At 49.5% G+C, this 18,041-nt stretch overlaps 2 protein-coding genes across 3 annotated transcripts in view; one reads left to right on the top strand and one right to left on the bottom strand.

Moving 5' to 3' along the window:
• The first annotated feature begins 367 nt into the window (after nt 1–367).
• pla2g12b (phospholipase A2, group XIIB) lies at nt 368–7,263 on the top strand. Of its 2 annotated transcripts, none has more exons than XM_084709823.1 (4): nt 368–1,325; nt 4,777–4,865; nt 5,134–5,299; nt 5,725–7,263. In XM_084709823.1, exons 1-4 carry the CDS (start codon nt 467–469, stop codon nt 5,841–5,843), a joined length of 1,233 nt encoding a protein of 410 aa, XP_084565949.1. In that variant the 5' UTR covers nt 368–466; the 3' UTR covers nt 5,844–7,263. The 2 variants fall into 2 exon arrangements, with proteins under 2 accessions (XP_084565949.1, XP_084565950.1); XM_084709824.1 differs by having other exon boundaries at nt 369–1,325; nt 4,777–4,853.
• oit3 (oncoprotein induced transcript 3) overlaps nt 7,261–18,041 on the bottom strand; it is a 12,916-nt gene continuing 2,135 nt past the window's right edge. Inside the window, exons 2-9 of the mRNA XM_084709822.1 lie at nt 16,821–17,198; nt 16,418–16,528; nt 15,805–15,927; nt 15,296–15,418; nt 15,050–15,210; nt 13,727–14,139; nt 8,356–8,455; nt 7,261–8,176 (exon numbers count right to left, since the gene is read on the bottom strand). Coding sequence (XP_084565948.1) covers nt 8,000–8,176; nt 8,356–8,455; nt 13,727–14,139; nt 15,050–15,210; nt 15,296–15,418; nt 15,805–15,927; nt 16,418–16,528; nt 16,821–17,198 — 1,586 coding nt within the window. The 3' untranslated portion in view covers nt 7,261–7,999. The remainder of the gene's footprint in view (nt 8,177–8,355; nt 8,456–13,726; nt 14,140–15,049; nt 15,211–15,295; nt 15,419–15,804; nt 15,928–16,417; nt 16,529–16,820; nt 17,199–18,041) is intronic.

The following is an 18,041-nucleotide window of genomic DNA, read 5'->3' as shown; positions in this document are numbered from 1 at the left end:
TAACTGCAAGATATCTTTGATTGGCCCAATCAGGTCTCTGTTTGCACTGATACAATCCAATACAACACAGTGACAGAGATCAAACTACACCTTTCCCTTCTAATAACACAAGTTCAGTCAGTGTAGTGTGATCTGATCTCTTTAGAAAACCGAGGGGAACTAGAACACTGATTAAATTAGTCTGTGATGACAGAGAGAGAGAGAGAGAGAGGGGGGGGGGGGAGGAGCAGGGTGAGAGAAGAGGACTCGTCCAGGGAGATATCTGGTGACCTTTACACCCAGCTGAAGGCTGTGCCTCGCTGTCTGCCTAGGCTAATCACAGGTCAAAGTCCCGTGTCCCCGATCCTGTATGAACACAGTGTGTTTACGTTCTCTGCTCAGTGTCTGAGGTTCTCCCTGTCTGTCAGCAACTCCTCCTCCATTACCCACCCTGCCATCTCCTCATCTGCGACCCCTCTGCGTCGCCATGTTGCCTCTCCGGACACTGTTCCTCCTGCTGCTCGGCCTCTCTCTGGGGATGTCAGCCACCCTGGGTCTCTACAGGACCTCTTCCAGCGAGGACACCCCAGATCCCCAGGCTCCTGTCCTGGACCCGACTCCGGTGGACCCCCTGGAGGTGGAGGGGGGGATGGAGGACGACTCCCCCGTAGCAGAGCTCACAGTGGGCCAGGAGACAGACGGCCTAGAGGAGTCTGCTGGGGGGGACTCACCGGTCGACCCTCAAACAGTATCAAGCGAGCCTGAAGCAGACAGCCCGGCCATTGACAGCCCATTGGTCGAGGAGCCCGATTCTGACAGTCCATTGGTGGAGGATCTAATTGAAGACATCCCTGAATCTGATGCTGCTGATTCCTCTGTGGCTGATCAGCCCCTTGCTGACAGCCCATTGGTTGAAGACAGTCCTGCAGGGAACGCCGCTGCAGACATCCCTGCCCCGGAGCTCCTGGCTGAGGAGGCGCTGGGCCACGAGACCCCAGGCCACGAGGCCCCCACCCAGGGGAGCCCTGCTGAAGACGCCCCAGCGGAGGAGCCTGCTGCTGGGGAAGGCTTGGCGGTGGAGGCCCCTGTGGCTGACACCCAGGATTACCCGATAGAGGGCCTCCCAGAGGACCTCCCAGAGGGCCTCCCAGAGGGCCTGGAGGCCCTGGAGCAGCTGGAGCATCTGGAGGAGCTGGCCCCGTCCATGCACCTGCCCATGGTGGAGGAGTCTTCCTGGGGCCTGAGCTCCATCAGAAACAGCTTCCAGGCCGTCAACGGCTACTTTGACTCCCTGGTGGAGATGGTGGGGGGGCGCGACGGTGTGTGCCAGTACCGCTGCCGACACGGTAAGACATGAGTGTGTGTGTGTGACTGGCTGGTGACTGTAGCTATGAGTGTTTGTCTGTATGACTAGCTATGAGTGTGTGTCTGTATGACTGTAGCTATGAGTGTGTGTCTGTATGACTGTAGCTATAAGTGTGTGTCTGTATGACTGTAGCTATAAGTGTGTGTCTGTATGATTGTAGCTATGAGTGTTTGTCTGTATGACTGTAGCTATGAGTGTGTGTCTGTATGACTGTAGCTATGAGTGTGTGTCTGTATGACTGTAGCTATGAGTGTGTGTGTATGACTGTAGCTATGAGTGTGTGTCTGTATGACTGTAGCTATAAGTGTGTGTCTTTAAGACTGTAGCTATAAGTTTGAGTGTGTGCCTCAATGCAGCAGCCCGGGTTCGATTCCAGCTTGGAACATTTCTGCATATCTTCCCCTCTGACCTACCTTTCCTGTCTATACCTAAATGTCTCTGTCCAACAAAGGCAAGCAATGTATCATAAAAGAAATGTGGGAATGTAGCTGTCTGTGTACCAGACAGAAATACTGCTGTCTGTGATCCAGCATCCAAGATCATGTTTGAGGTCATACATAAATCCTCACTTAGGGTGTCGCCCCTGCAGCTACTTACACACATCCACATGTCATACCTCAACCGTCTCTTTCTGTCAAAAAAAACGGCACAGACTGTCTTTCATATCCGTGTGAATTATCTGTTGATAACGAACTGAGCCCTAACAGAAGGGATTATCTGTGCCCTGGACTGTCGTGTGGGATGTACAGTACAAGCATCCATCCTCGCTGGGGCTCTTATCAGACAGATTCCTGAGTGGACAAGCTGTCCTCTGCTGTTACACAAGGCAGATAGAGAACCCAGAGGTCACCTGCTGGAGATGCAGGGTGCGCAGACCTGTGGCTTGCATAAACACCTACAGACATGTAGTTCCCCAGGCTACAATGCAACCCAAGTCATGGGTCAGATGGTTGAGCGGTTAGGGAATTGGGCTATTAATCAGAAGGTTTCCGGTTCTATTCCCGGCCGTGCTTAATGAAGTTGTGTCCTTGGGCAAGCCGCTCTGGATAAGATTGTCTGCTAAATGACTAAACGCAAATGTAAGTCAGCTGGTAGGTTCACTATCTGGTGTCACAATCACCAGGTAGCCCAAAACTAGCTTCTCACTAGCACCAGGTAACCAGACTTGCACCAGGTAACCAGAACTATCATCACAACTAGCACCAGGTAACCAGAACTAGCATCACAACTAGCACCAGGTAACCAGAACTAGCATCACAACTAGCACCAGGTAACCAGAACTAACACCAGTTAACCAGAACTAGCTTCAGACTAGCACCAGGTAACCAGAACTAGTTTCAGACTAGCACCAGGCAACCATAACTAGTTTCAGACTAGCACCAGGTAACCAGAACTAGTTTCAGACTAGCACCAGGCAACCAGAACTATAACCAGGTAACCAGAACTAGCATCACAACTAGCACCAGGTAACCAGAACTAACACCAGTTAACCAGAATTAGCTTCAGACTAGCACCAGGTAACCAGAACTAGTTTCAGACTAGCACCAGGCAACCATAACTAGTTTCAGACTAGCACCAGGTAACCAGAACTAGTTTCAGACTAGCACCAGGCAACCAGAACTATAACCAGGTAACCAGAACTAGCATCACAACTAGCACCAGGTAACCAGAACTAGCATCACAACTAGCACCAGATAACCAGAATTAACACCAGTTAACCAGAACTAGCTTCAGACTAGCACCAGGTAACCAGAACTAGTTTCAGACTAGCACCAGGCAACCAGAACTATAACCAGGTAACCAGAACTAGCATCACAACTAGCACCAGGTAACCAGAACTAGCATCACAACTAGCACCAGGTAACCAGAACTAGCATCACAACTAGCACCAGGTAACCAGAACTAACACCAGTTAACCAGAACTAGCTTCAGACTAGCACCAGGTAACCAGAACTAGTTTCAGACTAGCACCAGGCAACCATAACTAGTTTCAGACTAGCACCAGGTAACCAGAACTAGTTTCAGACTAGCACCAGGCAACCAGAACTATAACCAGGTAACCAGAACTAGCATCACAACTAGCACCAGGTAACCAGAACTAACACCAGTTAACCAGAATTAGCTTCAGACTAGCACCAGGTAACCAGAACTAGTTTCAGACTAGCACCAGGCAACCATAACTAGTTTCAGACTAGCACCAGGTAACCAGAACTAGTTTCAGACTAGCACCAGGCAACCAGAACTATAACCAGGTAACCAGAACTAGCATCACAACTAGCACCAGGTAACCAGAACTAGCATCACAACTAGCACCAGATAACCAGAATTAACACCAGTTAACCAGAACTAGCTTCAGACTAGCACCAGGTAACCAGAACTAGTTTCAGACTAGCACCAGGCAACCAGAACTATAACCAGGTAACCAGAACTAGCATCACAACTAGCACCAGGTAACCAGAACTAGCATCACAACTAGCACCAGGTAACCAGAACTAGCATCACAACTAGCACCAGGTAACCAGAACTAACACCAGTTAACCAGAACTAGCTTCAGACTAGCACCAGGTAACCAGAACTAGTTTCAGACTATTACCAGGCAACCAGAACTAGCTTCAGACTAGCACCAGGCAACCAGAACTAGTTTCAGACTAGCACCAGGTAACCAGAACTAGTTTCAGACTAGCACCAGGCAACCAGAACTAGTTTCAGACTAGCACCAGGCAACCAGAACTAGTTTCAGACTAGCACCAGGTAACCAGAACTAGTTTCAGACTAGCACCAGGCAACCAGAACTATAACCAGGTAATCAGAACTAGCTTCACACTTGCACCAGGTAACCAAAACAAAGACAAACTAACTAATGCATTACCTCAGAAAAGCGGCCAGGCAGCTGTCCCGCTACGATGACTACCGTCATCAGCAAATAAACTAGGGCGTGCTGGATTTGTCTCACCCACTGTAACGAAACCAACGGATGAGTCCTGTAGGTGCCAGCTGGGACACAAATCAAACAGCCCTCAGTTCCTTTCATGTGCCATGATGTAGCTATGAGACTGTTTCAGGACTGACCCTGCGATCAACACATGAAGGATGAGACACGACAACTACCCCGGAGCTTTTGAGTATTTTGAAGTTAACTGACACGGGCCGAGGTTTGGCTAACTAAAATGCTGTATTATGGTGGATGCTCTAATGGGCATCAGTTAGCCACCGTTAGTGTGTAGCCAAATGCGCGTTCTGTTGAGTCACAGCTGCTCTCGTGAAATAAGCACTTCCTTGGTTTCAACATTGATGCATTCGACCTAGACCTGACCACCAGTTCTGACCTCTGACCTGACCCCTTCTGCCCTGACCCCTGACCCCTCTGCCATGACCCCCTCACCCCTGACCCCCCCCCCCCTTGACTTCTGTGGTTGCTCCTCCCTCCCTAGGTAAAGAGCCCGTCCCCCGGCCAGGCTACCAGATCCCTGAGCCCAACGGCTGCAGCAACTCCATACTGGGCTTCCAGGTAGCGGACACCGTATGTGGCTTACTAACAACTACCACTAATGTGCACACCATGGCGAATGGCTTAACTACCAAGTGTGTGTGTGTGTGATTTTGTGTTTGTGTGCATGTGTGCCTGCATGTGTGTGTGTGTTTTTGCTGATGTGTGTGCATGCATGCATGTGTTTTTGTATTGGTGTACGTGTGTGTACTTTTGTATTGGAGTATGTGCTTGCATGTATGTGTTTGTGCTGGTGTGTGCATGTGTGTGTGGGTATTAAAGTGTCCCATGTCCCTGGCAGCTGGACCTGGGCATCCCTGCCATGACGCGCTGCTGTGACCAGCTGGACTCCTGCTATGACTCCTGCGGCTCGAGCAAGGCCCAATGCGACTCCAAGTTCCGCTGGTGCGTCCACGCCATCTGCACCGACCTGAAGAGGAGCCTGGGCTTTGTGTCCAAGGTCCAAGGTCAGAACACACACACACACTGAGGCAGGAGAAAACACACACACACTGAGGCAGGAGAACACACACACACACTGAGGCAGGAGAACACACACACACACTGAGGCAGGAGAACACACACACACACTGAGGCAGGAGAACACACACACACACTGAGGCAGGAGAACACACACACACACTGAGGCAGGAGAACACACACACACACTGAGGCAGGAGAACACACACACACACTGAGGCAGGAGAACACACACACACACTGAGGCAGGAGAACACACACACACACTGAGGCAGGAGAACACACACACACACTGAGGCAGGAGAACACACACACACACACTGAGGCAGGAGAGCACACATTTGATGTACATCTCTGCCTGTATCTGTTTCCCGAATGTCTCCCTGCCCCCTCCTTCCCCCTCCTCTCCCAGCATGTGAGTCGATGGCAGATGCCCTGCACAACACGGTGGGGTCCCTGGGCTGCAGGTCGTACATGAGCAGCCAGAGGGAGGCCTGCTACTGCGAGGACGAGGAGAGGGACGAGCTTTAGAACACCTGTTGGGACTACTGCAGTGTGAGGGTGTGTGTGTGTGTGTGTGTGTGTGTATGTATGTGTGTGTGTGTGTGTGTGTGTGTGAGGATGGCTCTCTCACTGGACTACATACCGTACAAGACCGTGATTATGACATGTTATTGTAGAGAACGTTATCAACAATGTTTAAATTCATTCTCTCGGAAACTGTGACGGTGTGGTGTAGTACGCAGCATATTCTTTTCTTATTTTCATGTTGTCTCTCGTGGTGTGTTCTGTCTCTGCGTCAGAGGCCTCTAGGGGGCAGGGCTGCAGCTCCACTGAACCTGACAGTCACCATTCACAGATGCTGTTTAATACTTTTGGGGTGAACTTGATTTGTCACCCACTGGAATGTCACATAAGTGCCAACTGTGAGTCACATCAAAAGCACCTCAGGTATGTCTGAGTGGCTGGCCAGCATGGTGCTCTGATAGAGGCTCGGCAGCCTCTGGTTAGAATGGAGAACCTTCAGAAACAGAACGTTGGTGTCCATGGCAGCGTGGGCGGAGTGGAGGGGGGACTTTGGGGGTTTTCAAAAAAAACCTGAATCTTTATGGGTAGTCAATTTCGGGAAATATAACAATATGAGTCCAACGTAATGTGTATATTACATACAGCTTCAAAAACAATTTTGCAATCAAATGAATGCAAAACATTTTAAAAAGATGCGCGCTCGCATTACCTGTGGAGGTTCCTATCTAAACTCATATTAAACCTCGACTAGGTGCTAGGTTGGGGCTCCGCCCCTGTTCCTTGCTACTGTTTTACATAAATGAGTACTGTGTGATGGTGTTTACACACACAGACAAGCTCACACTTACACACAGAAACACACAGGGTAGTGTAACAAAGTGAGAAGCATGTACCTCATATGCACTTGCGTGGTGCAACAGCCTGTCATTTCACACTCTTCTCAAATATGTGCTGCCACTGTGTGTGTGTGTGTGTGTGTGTGTTTATATTAAGGCTCTCTCCAAAACATTGTGTACTTTTAGACTGTTCCTCAACGTCATTACCCACCACCTCATTATAGATCAGGTTTCAATCCAGTGTTCCATGCAAGTTGTGTTTTTTGTTCATCAGCTGATAATTAAAATTCAACGTTTGTGTTATTTTTCTATGAATAAATTAATGACTATTTACAGTCACTGAAATACGATGGCCAGGCATTTTAGGAATAAAAGTTAATTGATTTCTCCATTGAGTTTATTAAAGTACATACCTACCTCCCAACATCATACAACAACAAGAGGCCGTCATAATTTTAGTTGATAAAAACAAATGTTATTTATTTCTTTGTTCATTATTATTATTGAACATTTTTCACAAGAAATATTGTCATGAAATATTTTGAACACAGTATTAAAGTTGAAATAAGTACATTGAATGGAAAAAAGTTTATATTGTTGACTTTATTTGTGGATGCTCTACTTTGTATGAACACATCCTGCCAGTCAGAGTGTATAGACAGTTTAATACTTGTATGTGTGTGTGTGTGAGAGAGACACTGTGACTCCAGTGTGTGTGAGAGACACTGTGACTCCAGTGTGTGTGAGAGACACTGTGACTCCAGTGTGTGTGAGAGACACTGTGACTCCATTGTGTGTGAGAGACACTGTGACTCCATTGTGTGTGAGAGACACTGTGACTCCATTGTGTGTGAGAGACACTGTGACTCCAGGCAGTACAGACAAAACAATGTCAGCCATCAGTGCACCTACAAGGCTGCAAGGTGAGGTCCTCAAGACAATCTCTCCTGACCTCAGCAGTTTCCACGTGACTGTGTGTGTGTGTGTGTGTGTGTGTGTGTGTGTGTGTGTGTGTGTGTGTGTGTGTGTGTGTGTGTGTGTGTGTGTGTGTGTGAGAGAGAGAGAGAGAGAGAGAGAGAGAGAGTGTGTGTGTGTGTGTGTGTGAGAGAGAGAGCATTACAGTAGGTGCTAGTGAAACCATATTTGATGCATGATTATAGATGTACAGACTAATATAGTACTAAAATTAAACTAGAATATCAGCTGTGTATGTGTGCATGAGTGTATGTGTGTGTGTGTGTGTGTGTGTGCACAAGTATATACAGTATGTGCATGAGTGAGTGTCTGTGTGTTTGGACCGAGCTTCAAAGTTCAGTGTAGGGGTCACGGCTCAGCCAGGATGAAGATTGGGCCTCCAGTCAGCAGGTGATGGTCCTGGTCATGGTGGCGGTCCTGGTCCTGGTCAGACACTAGTTCACGGCGTGTTCGGCCCCGACATCCCTGAGAACAACGGGAGTCTCCTGCACCACACACCAACACCCTGCAGTGCAGGAACACTTCCTGTCAGCACACACAGGCACACACAGGCACACACAAACACACACACACAGGTTCAGAAGGCTTCCTTTACACAAGCAGATGCAACACCATGTCTGTAGAAACGCTGATACAAAGGTCATACTCTGCGATACAAACACACGCACACACCAGCTGGCTCTCAGCATGGTTGTCTTACTCACTCGGTTGTCCTTGCCAACAAACTTGAAAACAGGGACCTGGTAGTGTTTGGAGAGTTGGTCTTTAGAGGAGAACTGCCTGACTGTCTCATCTGAGATACAACTGTGGGGGGGAAAGAGAGAGAGGTGGAGAGGAGAGGAGGGGGGAGAGAGAGGGAGGTGGAGAGGAGAGGAGGGGGGAGAGAGAGGGATGTGGAGAGGAGAGGAGGGGGAGAGAGAGGGAGGTGGAGAGGAGGGGGAGAGAGAGAGAGAGAGGTGGAGAGGAGAGGAGGGGGAGAGAGAGGGATGTGGAGAGGAGAGGAGGGGGAGAGTGAGGGAGGTGGAGAGGAGAGGAGGGGGGAGAGAGAGGGATGTGGAGAGGAGAGGAGGGGGGAGAGAGAGGGATGTGGAGAGGAGAGGAGGGGGAGAGAGAGGGAGGTGGAGAGGAGAGGAGGGGGGAGAGAGAGGGATGTGAAGAGGAGAGGAGGGGGAGAGAGAGGGAGGTGGAAAGGAGAGGAGGGGGGAGAGAGAGGGATGTGGAGAGGAGAGGAGGGGGGAAAGAGAGAGAGGTGGAGAGGAGAGGAGGGGGGAGAGAGAGGGATGTGGAGAGGAGAGGAGGGGGAGAGTGAGGGAGGTGGAGAGGAGAGGAGGGGGAGAGAGAGGGAGGTGGAGAGGAGAGGAGGGGGAGAGAGAGGGATGTGGAGAGGAGAGGAGGGGGAGAGAGAGGGAGGTGGAGAGGAGAGGAGGGGGAGAGAGAGGGATGTGGAGAGGAGAGGAGGGGGAGAGAGAGGGAGGTGGAGAGGAGAGGAGGGGGGAGAGAGAGGGATGTGGAGAGGAGAGGAGGGGGGAAAGAGAGAGAGGTGGAGAGGAGAGGAGGGGGGAGAGAGAGGGATGTGGAGAGGAGAGGAGGGGGAGAGAGAGGGATGTGGAGAGGAGAGGAGGGGGAGAGAGAGGGAGGTGGAGAGGAGAGGAGGGGGGAGAGAGAGGGATGTGGAGAGGAGAGGAGGGGGAGAGAGAGGGAGGTGGAGAGGAGAGGAGGGGGGAGAGAGAGGGATGTGGAGAGGAGAGGAGGGGGAGAGTGAGGGAGGTGGAGAGGAGAGGAGGGGGAGAGAGAGGGATGTGGAGAGGAGAGGAGGGGGGAGAGAGAGGGATGTGGAGAGGAGAGGAGGGGGAGAGAGAGGGAGGTGGAGAGGAGAGGAGGGGGGAGAGAGAGGGATGTGGAGAGGAGAGGAGGGGGAGAGAGAGGGAGGTGGAAAGGAGAGGAGGGGGGAGAGAGAGGGATGTGGAGAGGAGAGGAGGGGGAGAGAGACGGACGTGGAGAGGTGGAGAGGAGAGGGAGAGAGAGGGAGGTGGAGAGGAGGGGGGCGAGAGAGGTAGGTGGAGAGGAGAGGAGGGGGAGAGAGAAAGAGAGAGGTGGAGAAGAGGAGGGGGGGTAGAGAGGTGGAGAGGAGAAGAGGGGTGAGAGAGAGGGAGGTGGAGAGGAGAGGAGGGAGGGGGAGAGAGAGGAGAGGAGAGGAGTGGGGGTAAGGAGGGAATGAGAGAGGTGGAGAGGAGAGGAGGGAGAAGATGAGAGTGGAGGAGAGGAAACAGGCAAAAAATAGTAATTTTGTTTAGTTAGTCCACATATATTAAAGTTTCAATATTCCTGTATGTTTAATGTATGCACCTCCCTGCCAAAGTAAATTCCTTGTTTGTGCAAACATTCATGGCGAATAAAATCCCTTCTGATCAGATCTCTATCCACAAAGGCCGTTTTGATTAATGATCTGATGTCTGAATGCAGCCTGGACCTGATTGGACTCACCAAAACCTGGCTAAAACCTGACAAATATTCCCCCTGAATGAAGCATCACCTCAGGATTTTGCGTACTCACACATCCCTCGTGTCTCAATGAAAGGTGGTGGTGTTGCTATGATATATAAAGCTACCTTCAACCTCAGCCTAAAATCTGTAAATACCTTTAATTCATTTGAGATAATTTGAATGAAACCACCAACTACTTTAAAAAGGACTAATTCTACTACTCCTGGCCCCCCTCCCTCATGCTGCATGTTGAGGCTCTCACTCACTTTAACCCTATTTCTATGGAAGCGTTCATCAAGCTGATAGATTTATCGAAACCCAAGAGTTGCCTTCTCAATCCCCTCCCTGCCAAACTTTGTAGGGAACTTCTCCCTATTATTGGACCACCCATGCTTATTATTATTAATGAATCTATTGTAACTGGACTATTGTAAGTCCCTGACGATTTCAAACAAGCTATTATTAAGCCCCTTCTTAAAAAAACTAACCTGGATCCAGGTTGTATTAGCAACTATAGGCCAATTTCAAATTTGCCATTTCTCTCCAAAATTTTTGAAAAAGCTGTGGCACAAAAGCTAACTGAGCACCTCTCCTCAAATCAGCTTTATGAACCTCTCCAGTCTGGATTTCATCTTCACCACAGCACTGAAACTGCATTAGCTAAGGTAGTCAATGATCTATTATTAGCCTCTGACGCTGGCTCTAGCTCTGTCCTGGTTCTTCTAGACTTAAGTGCAGCTTTTGACACTGTGGATCATGAGATTCTCTTGAAATGTATGGAGAACTATGTTGGGATTTCTGGTACTTCACTTCAGTGGTTTAGATCGTATCTATCTGATAGATCACAATGTGTCCACTATGATGGCTGCTCATCCAGGAGCTCCACAGTAAAATACGGAGTACCACAGGGTTCAGTGCTAGGCCCTCTGTTATTTTCACTCTATATGTTGCCTTTAGGAAACATAATTAGAAGCTCTGGGGTACATTCTCACTGTTATGCAGCTGATACTCAGCTATACATGTCCATAAAGCCAGGAGAATTACCGCATGCTATGGAAAAATGTGTTTCCAGGTTGAGAACTTGGATGACAGCAAATTTCCTTCTTCTTGATTCGGATAAAACCGAGTTTCAAATTTTCGGCCCTAAAAAATACAGAAATAATTTATCCAATCTGACCTTAGACTTAGCAAAGTCATCCAGGAGTCAAACCTTAGACTTAGCAAAGTCTAAGGTCAAAGTATCTCAAAGCCAGTTGGTTAAAAATCTAAGAGTCACATTGGACCCAGACCTTTCGTTTGAGTAACATATTAAGCAAATCACCAGAACCACTTTTTTCCATATGTAATATTGCCAAAATACGAAAATTCCTCTCAAAGGATGATACTGAAAAACTAATACATGCTTTTGTTACATCCCGATTGGACTACTGCAATGTGTTGTTCTCTGGCCTCCCAACTACCTACCTAAAAAAATTATAGCGGGTGCAAAATGCTGCTGCTAGACTATTGACTAAAACAAGAAAGTTTGATCGTACAACATCTACTCTAATCTCTTTACACTGGCTCCCTTTCCAAGTCAGAGCAGAGTTTTACTACTATCTTACAAATCTCTGCATGGATTGGCACCACTGTACCTCTCCGGTCTCCCTGCATCCTATTGCCCCGCAAGGACTCTAAGATCTCAAGATGCTGGCTATCTGGTAATACCCACAATTAAGAAAAAAACAGCTGGAGGTAGGGCGTTCTCATATAGAGCACCTTTTCTCTTGAACAAATTATATGTCTCAATCAAGGAGGCTGATACTGTTTCGACATTTAAAACTCGATTAAAAACTTTCTTGTTTAGTCAATTCTATGATTGTTAAAGGTAAATATGTGTGTACTTTCTATGTAAACCTGGGGTGTGCGTTTGCCTATGTGTGTACTGTATCACATGTAACTTTTAAATTGTAATGATAGCTTATGTTCACATTGCCCATCTAGATGTTACAAAGAAAGTAAACCTGTTACTGTATATTGTTACTGTTATAGTTCCATTGCTGTATATTGTTATTGTTATAGTTTTTGTTACTAGTTGGAGACAACGGGAGACTGGTTGTTTTCATACTTATTCATCTAAGTATAACCTATTTTAGAGTTCTTTCCCCTGGTACAGATTTCATGTTCCAACCGAGGGGGGTTGTCACTGTCTCGGTGTGTCGGGCTGCATCAAATATCCTTTTAGCTCTGTTAAATTGCTGCACTAGTCCACACTTGACTGGTGGCGATCTCATTCTATTATGACTGTAACTGCTAGCTGCTCCTGGCATTCTCTAATTCCTGTTCTCCTCTCTGTCCCCCCCACACATCCCTTGTGGTGTGGGGGGTCTGAGCTGTCAGGACCTGCCTGGTCGTCGGTCTACCAACACTGGACCAGGTCGTCAACCAGAATCCAGTCTCCATGACGGCCAACAGCGTGTTTCCCGGTCCCATCCAACGTCTATAAAGCCGAACAATGGATTTTGGTGTTTCAAAACCCATTGACACTGTATGACTATGTTTAGCTTGTGTTCTGCTCCTCTTTCTTACCAACCGTCTCTGGAGGAAGGGATCCCTCTCTGAATTGCTCTTCTCAAGGTTTCTTCCATTTTTTCTCCCGTTGGGAGTTTTTTTTTGTCTGCCTTGAGGGTTTAGGTTGGTTGAGGGGCAGTTCTATGGGCGTATGTGAAGCCCTCTATTACATGCTTACGTGTAAAAAGGGCTATACAAATACATTTGATTTGATCCATAAAGGTCTCTAACATGCTGCCTCACCAGTACGGACCTGTCTTTAGTTCTTCACAAGGACATGGTCTTGTCTGCTGGTGCAAAGACTTTGCTCCTAACCCTCTGCACTCAACATCTAGGACCTCACTGGAACACCGTGTTCTAAACGTGAAATGTTCTTTCAACAGCAGATCAGTGGTTGGATTTTTTCAGCTGAACCTTCCTTTATCCTCCTCCATTCTCTTAATCTCTATCCTGCCCTGAGGTACTGGGGCCATGAATCTTCTGAAAGCTTTAATGAAGTCAGATTAAAAGTGTAAGACACTGTGAAAATGAAAAGTGGTGGAACATAGTTTATTCAAAGTTTGAATATATCTAGAACAAAGTTGAAAATAGAGAGGGTCAATTTTACCAGAACAGAGAACCAAATACAGGTACAAAGTATAAAGTCGCTAAGGGGCCCAGAAACCCTAGCAGCGCTAGCCTGGTCCTAATCAGACCCTCGTACATTTCATTTGTACAGAGGGTCTGGGATCGCTCCATTGACAAACAATAACTTCCTTGAAGGTGGGTCCTCTGTTGAAGTTTAAAACTATTTGTTCTGCCCAGAGCCACTCTGATTTGCCATAACCATTCGCAAGCGTTCGCCTTAGCCAACTCCTTCACCACTACTGTAACAGAGCTAGCTGCCGTAGCTTGAACCCTATTTATATTGACCCTATTCTGCAGGTTATATTATGTTCTACAGTGTTCCACATGCTCTACCATGTTCCGCATGTTCTACTATGTTCCGCATGTTCTACCATATTCCGCCCTGTTCCGCAGGTTCTAGCCGGTTCTACCTACCCGTCCTTGATGAGGTAGTACTTGAGGGCCTGCTCGGCCTTGGGGCTGGGCGTGGCGAAGCAGCTCTCCACCAGAGCAGCCAGTCCCTCCAGCCTCTCCCTCGGTTCCACCCCGAAGAACAGCGAGTCGTGGAGACGCAGCTGGGGCGGCGCGCGGTACGGCTCGGAGAACTCGGCATTCTTGAAGAGCTCCAGGGAGAACGGGAACACGCCCTCGCTGTGGCCCTCCAGCTCCAGGACGTTGCCGCGGAGGCTGGCCTGGTAGCCGTCGGAGACGTCGTACTCGCGGGGGAACTGGCAGGTGACGGGGAGGAGGAGCTTGGAGGTGCGGATGATCATGTCCAGGCTGCTTCCTGGGCTGGACTTGGGCAGGCCCGTCACCAGGTTGGTGCCCACGATCCTGTCCTCCGTCACCTGGGCACCAAACACACACACACTCAGAGAGACACTCTCACACTCTCACGCTCTCACACTCTCTCACACTCTCACGCTCTCACACTCTCTCACACTCTCACACTCTCACACTCTCACACACACACACACACTCAGAGAGACACTCTCACACTCTCACACACACTCAGAGAGACACTCTCACACTCTCACACACATACACACACTCAGAGAGACACTCTCACACTCTCACACACATACACACACTCAGAGAGACACTCTCACACACACACACACACTCAGAGATTACACTCTCACACTCTCACACACACTCAGAGAGACACTCTCACACTCTCACACACATACACACACTCAGAGAGACACTCTCACACTCTCACACACATACACACACTCAGAGAGACACTCTCACACACATACACACACTCAGAGAGACACTCTCACACACATACACACACTCAGAGAGACACTCTCACACACATACACACACTCAGAGAGACACTCTCACACTCTCACACACACTCAGAGAGACACTCTCACACTCTCACACACATACACACACTCAGAGAGACACTCTCACACTCTCACACACATACACACACTCAGAGAGACACTCTCACACTCTCACACACACTCAGAGAGACACTCTCACACTCTCACACACATAATCTCCTATGGACATGTATATTCAAGGTTGACAGTTCCTGGCCTACAGCAGGTGTCAGATTGAGGCTGCAGGTCTACACTAACAGATTAAGGCTGCAGGTTTACAGTAACAGATTAAGGCTGCAGGTCTACAGTAACAGATTAAGGCTGCAGGTCTACAGCAACAGATTAAGGCTGCAGGTCTACAGTAACAGATTAAGGCTGCAGGTCTACAGTAACAGATTAAGGCTGCAGGTCTACAGTAACATACCTTCACTGTGGTACCGCAGGTCTTCAGGCTGAAACTCAGGTTGATGTGTGTCCCGTTGGACACGCCCTTACATGAGGAGTTAGCCAATGACAGCTCCAGTCCGCCCACCAGGTCCTTGGGAACCGACACCTCGATGGAACTCGGGCCACACTGAACCGGAACTGCATCCCAGAGACATCAATACGTTTCTCTCTCTCTTTTTCTCTCTAATCTCTCCAACAAACACACAATATCTTTCTCTCTCACCCTGGCAGGTGCGTTTGTCCTGGCCCAGCTCCAGGCCTCGGGGACAGAAGCACTGATATGTCTCCTGCATCGCCAGGCAGCCATGGCTACAGCCCCCGTTGTTGTTATGACAACCTGCAATCTCTTTCAAGGTGATGGAGAGGGTAAGAAAGAGGAAGAGGGGAGTAAGATTGAGAGAGGAAGGAGGGAGGTGGAGAAAGAGAGGAAGGGTGAGGGGAAAGAGAGGAAGGAAGTACAGAGAGAAGAAAGAGAGGGAGATAAACAGTGGGGGGATGATGATGGGGGTTGTGATGATGATGATGATGAAGATGATGGTGATGATGATGATGATAATGATGACGATGATAATGATGAAGATGATGAAGATGATGAAGATGATGAAGATGATGATGATGATGATGATGGTGATGAAGAAGATGATGGTGATGATGATGATGATGATGATGATGATGATGATGATGATGATGATGATGATGATGATGATGATGATGGTGATGACGGACCTGTACCTTTACAGTTGTGTCCGTCCTGGTCCAGGACTCGGCCTGGCCCACACTTGCAGCTCCGGGACCCCTTGGTGTTCACACATACCTCCGCACATCCCCCGTTCCCTCGCTCACACTCGTTCACATCTTGAGGGAGGGAGGGAGGGTGGATGAAGGAAGGTGGGATAGATGGAGGGATGGAGCGTTGGGGTGGACAGACGGCAGTAAGTAAAGTAGACAGCCGTTACAGAGCAAGTCGTTGCTCAGACTGACAGTCCTCCAAGCCCCCCTCTTCCTCTGAGGTAATGACTCAGCAAATACAGAGAACAGGCAATCTCTATCTTTCTGTCTCTCCCCCCCCCTCCATGCCCGTCCCCCTTCCTCTGCTTTATTCACGATCCCTCTCACATCCCTCCTCCTCTCTCTTTTTCTCTACCTTCCTTGCCCCTCTTCAACCCCCATTTCTCACTCTCCTCCTCCAGCCCTCCTCCTCCTCCATTCTCCTCCTCCCCTTCCTCCCCCCAGCTCCCCTCCCCTCTCCTCCCCCCAGCCCTCCCCCTCCTCCCCTCTCCTCCCCCAGCCCTCCTCCTCACCCCCTTCTCCTCTTCCCCCTCCTCCCATCTCCCCCCCCCCTCACCGAGGCAGGTCTGTCGGTCTGGTCCCAGGACTGTCCCAGCAGCACACCTGCAGTCAGATTCTGGACAATGAGGACCAGTGCACTCCACCTCATCACAGATGTCATAGAAGTCTACAGATAGACAGACAGAAACATGGTCAGACACATGGTCATCCAGTCATCCAGTCAGCCAGTCATGCATCCAGGGTTAGTTAGGGTCAGGGTTAGATTGGGTCACAGGGTTAGGGTTTGTTAGGGTTAATCATGGTTAGTTAGGGTCAGGGTTAGGGTTTGTTAGGGTTAATCATGGTTAGTTAGGGTCAGGGTTAGGGTTTGTTAGGGTTAATCATGGTTAGTTAGGGTCAGGGTTAGGGTTTGTTAGGGTTAATCATGGTTAGCTAGGGTCAGGGTTAGGGTTCCTCACGGCCACAGTAGACGTGGAAGCAGACTGAGGGCCGGGGCAGCCGGTAGACGTAGTAACCGCCCCCGCACGCCTTCACGTCCGCGCTGCCGTTCCACCGGCAGCAGTCGTCGTTGAAGCTGGCGCAGACGGGCAGTGTGATGATGCCATCCTGGGGCTGAGGGTGCGTGCCGTTCAGCCAGATGGGCGCGTGGGTCCCGCAGTGGTTCTCCTGGATGCAGAATGTGGGCATGGCGTCGCCGGCCATGCCGGTGAAGCGGTACCACTCCCCTGACAGGAGGCTGTCGCACAGGGGCACGCCCCCGGAGGAGTGGTTGACATGGTAGTCCGTGTTCCTCCAGGGCTCGTTCAGACTGATGTAGGCCGAGCACGGGTCCAACACTGGGGGGAAGATGAAGCAGTGTTGACGGGAGAGAGGGGGGAGGAGGAGCGAGGGTTGGGGCGGAGGGAGAGAAGAAGGAACAGTAACATTTAGCATCACTACACTTCAGAGCTGCACCTCCCCATGCGGTCCGCTCCTCAGCTGCATTGATCTGCGTCACCTCGCATCACTCTACTGATCACTCGTTAGACCGGCTGATTGGAGACGATTCTCTCTCTCCAGGGTCAGTCTAGCAGCAGCCCTGTCCAGAAACAGTGCTGTCAGGTCCGCCAGCCATCTCTCCAGGCCCCGGTGGAGCAGACACAGGAGAGTCAGTGAGAGAGACAAACTAACTTGCTGCTGACGATAATCAATAGCCTGTTCAATTTGCCCTATTTTCTTCTTTCTCTCTCTCTTAATCTCTTCTCTCTCACTCTATGTTCCCACTCTCAAATGTCTCCTCTCCTGCCAATGTCTATTCTCTCTGTCCGGATAACTCTTTTCCCTGAATCTTTTCCTCCACTCTTTCTCAGTTTACTTCAGAATGAAACGATAGAAGAGGACAAATGGAATGGAGGGAAAGATGGAGAGGAGAGATGGATAGATGGGGAGATGGGGAGAAGGAAAGAGGAAGAGATGGAGAGAAAGCAGGAGGGAGAGAAGGAAAGAGGAAGAGAGGGAGAGAAGGAAAGAGGAAGAGAGGGAGAGAAGGAAAGAGGAAGAGATGGAGAGAAGGAAAGAGGAAGAGATGGAGAGAAGGAAAGAGGAAGAGAGGGAGAGAAGGAAAGAGGAAGAGAAGGCAAGAGGGAGAGAAGGCAGGAGGGAGAGAAGGAAAGCGATTGAGAGGAGATGGAGAGCTAGAG

The sequence above is a fragment of the Hypomesus nipponensis genome, chromosome 11 (genome assembly GCF_054491055.1).
Source record: "Hypomesus nipponensis isolate SF chromosome 11, ASM5449105v1, whole genome shotgun sequence".
NCBI classification, from domain to species: Eukaryota; Metazoa; Chordata; class Actinopteri; order Osmeriformes; family Osmeridae; genus Hypomesus; species Hypomesus nipponensis.
This window is presented reverse-complemented; position numbering and strand designations above follow the sequence as displayed.

What these genes read in the sequence shown, in the direction of transcription:
- pla2g12b (XM_084709823.1), top strand. Translation starts at nt 467, where the DNA reads ATGTTGCCTCTCCGGACACTGTTCCTCCTGCTGCTCGGCCTCTCTCTG. An exon ending in CCAGTACCGCTGCCGACACG is followed by an intron (nt 1,326 to 4,776) that starts GTAAGACATGAG and finishes CTCCCTCCCTAG; the next exon opens with GTAAAGAGCCCGTCCCCCGG. An exon ending in CTTTGTGTCCAAGGTCCAAG is followed by an intron (nt 5,300 to 5,724) that starts GTCAGAACACAC and finishes CTCCTCTCCCAG; the next exon opens with CATGTGAGTCGATGGCAGAT.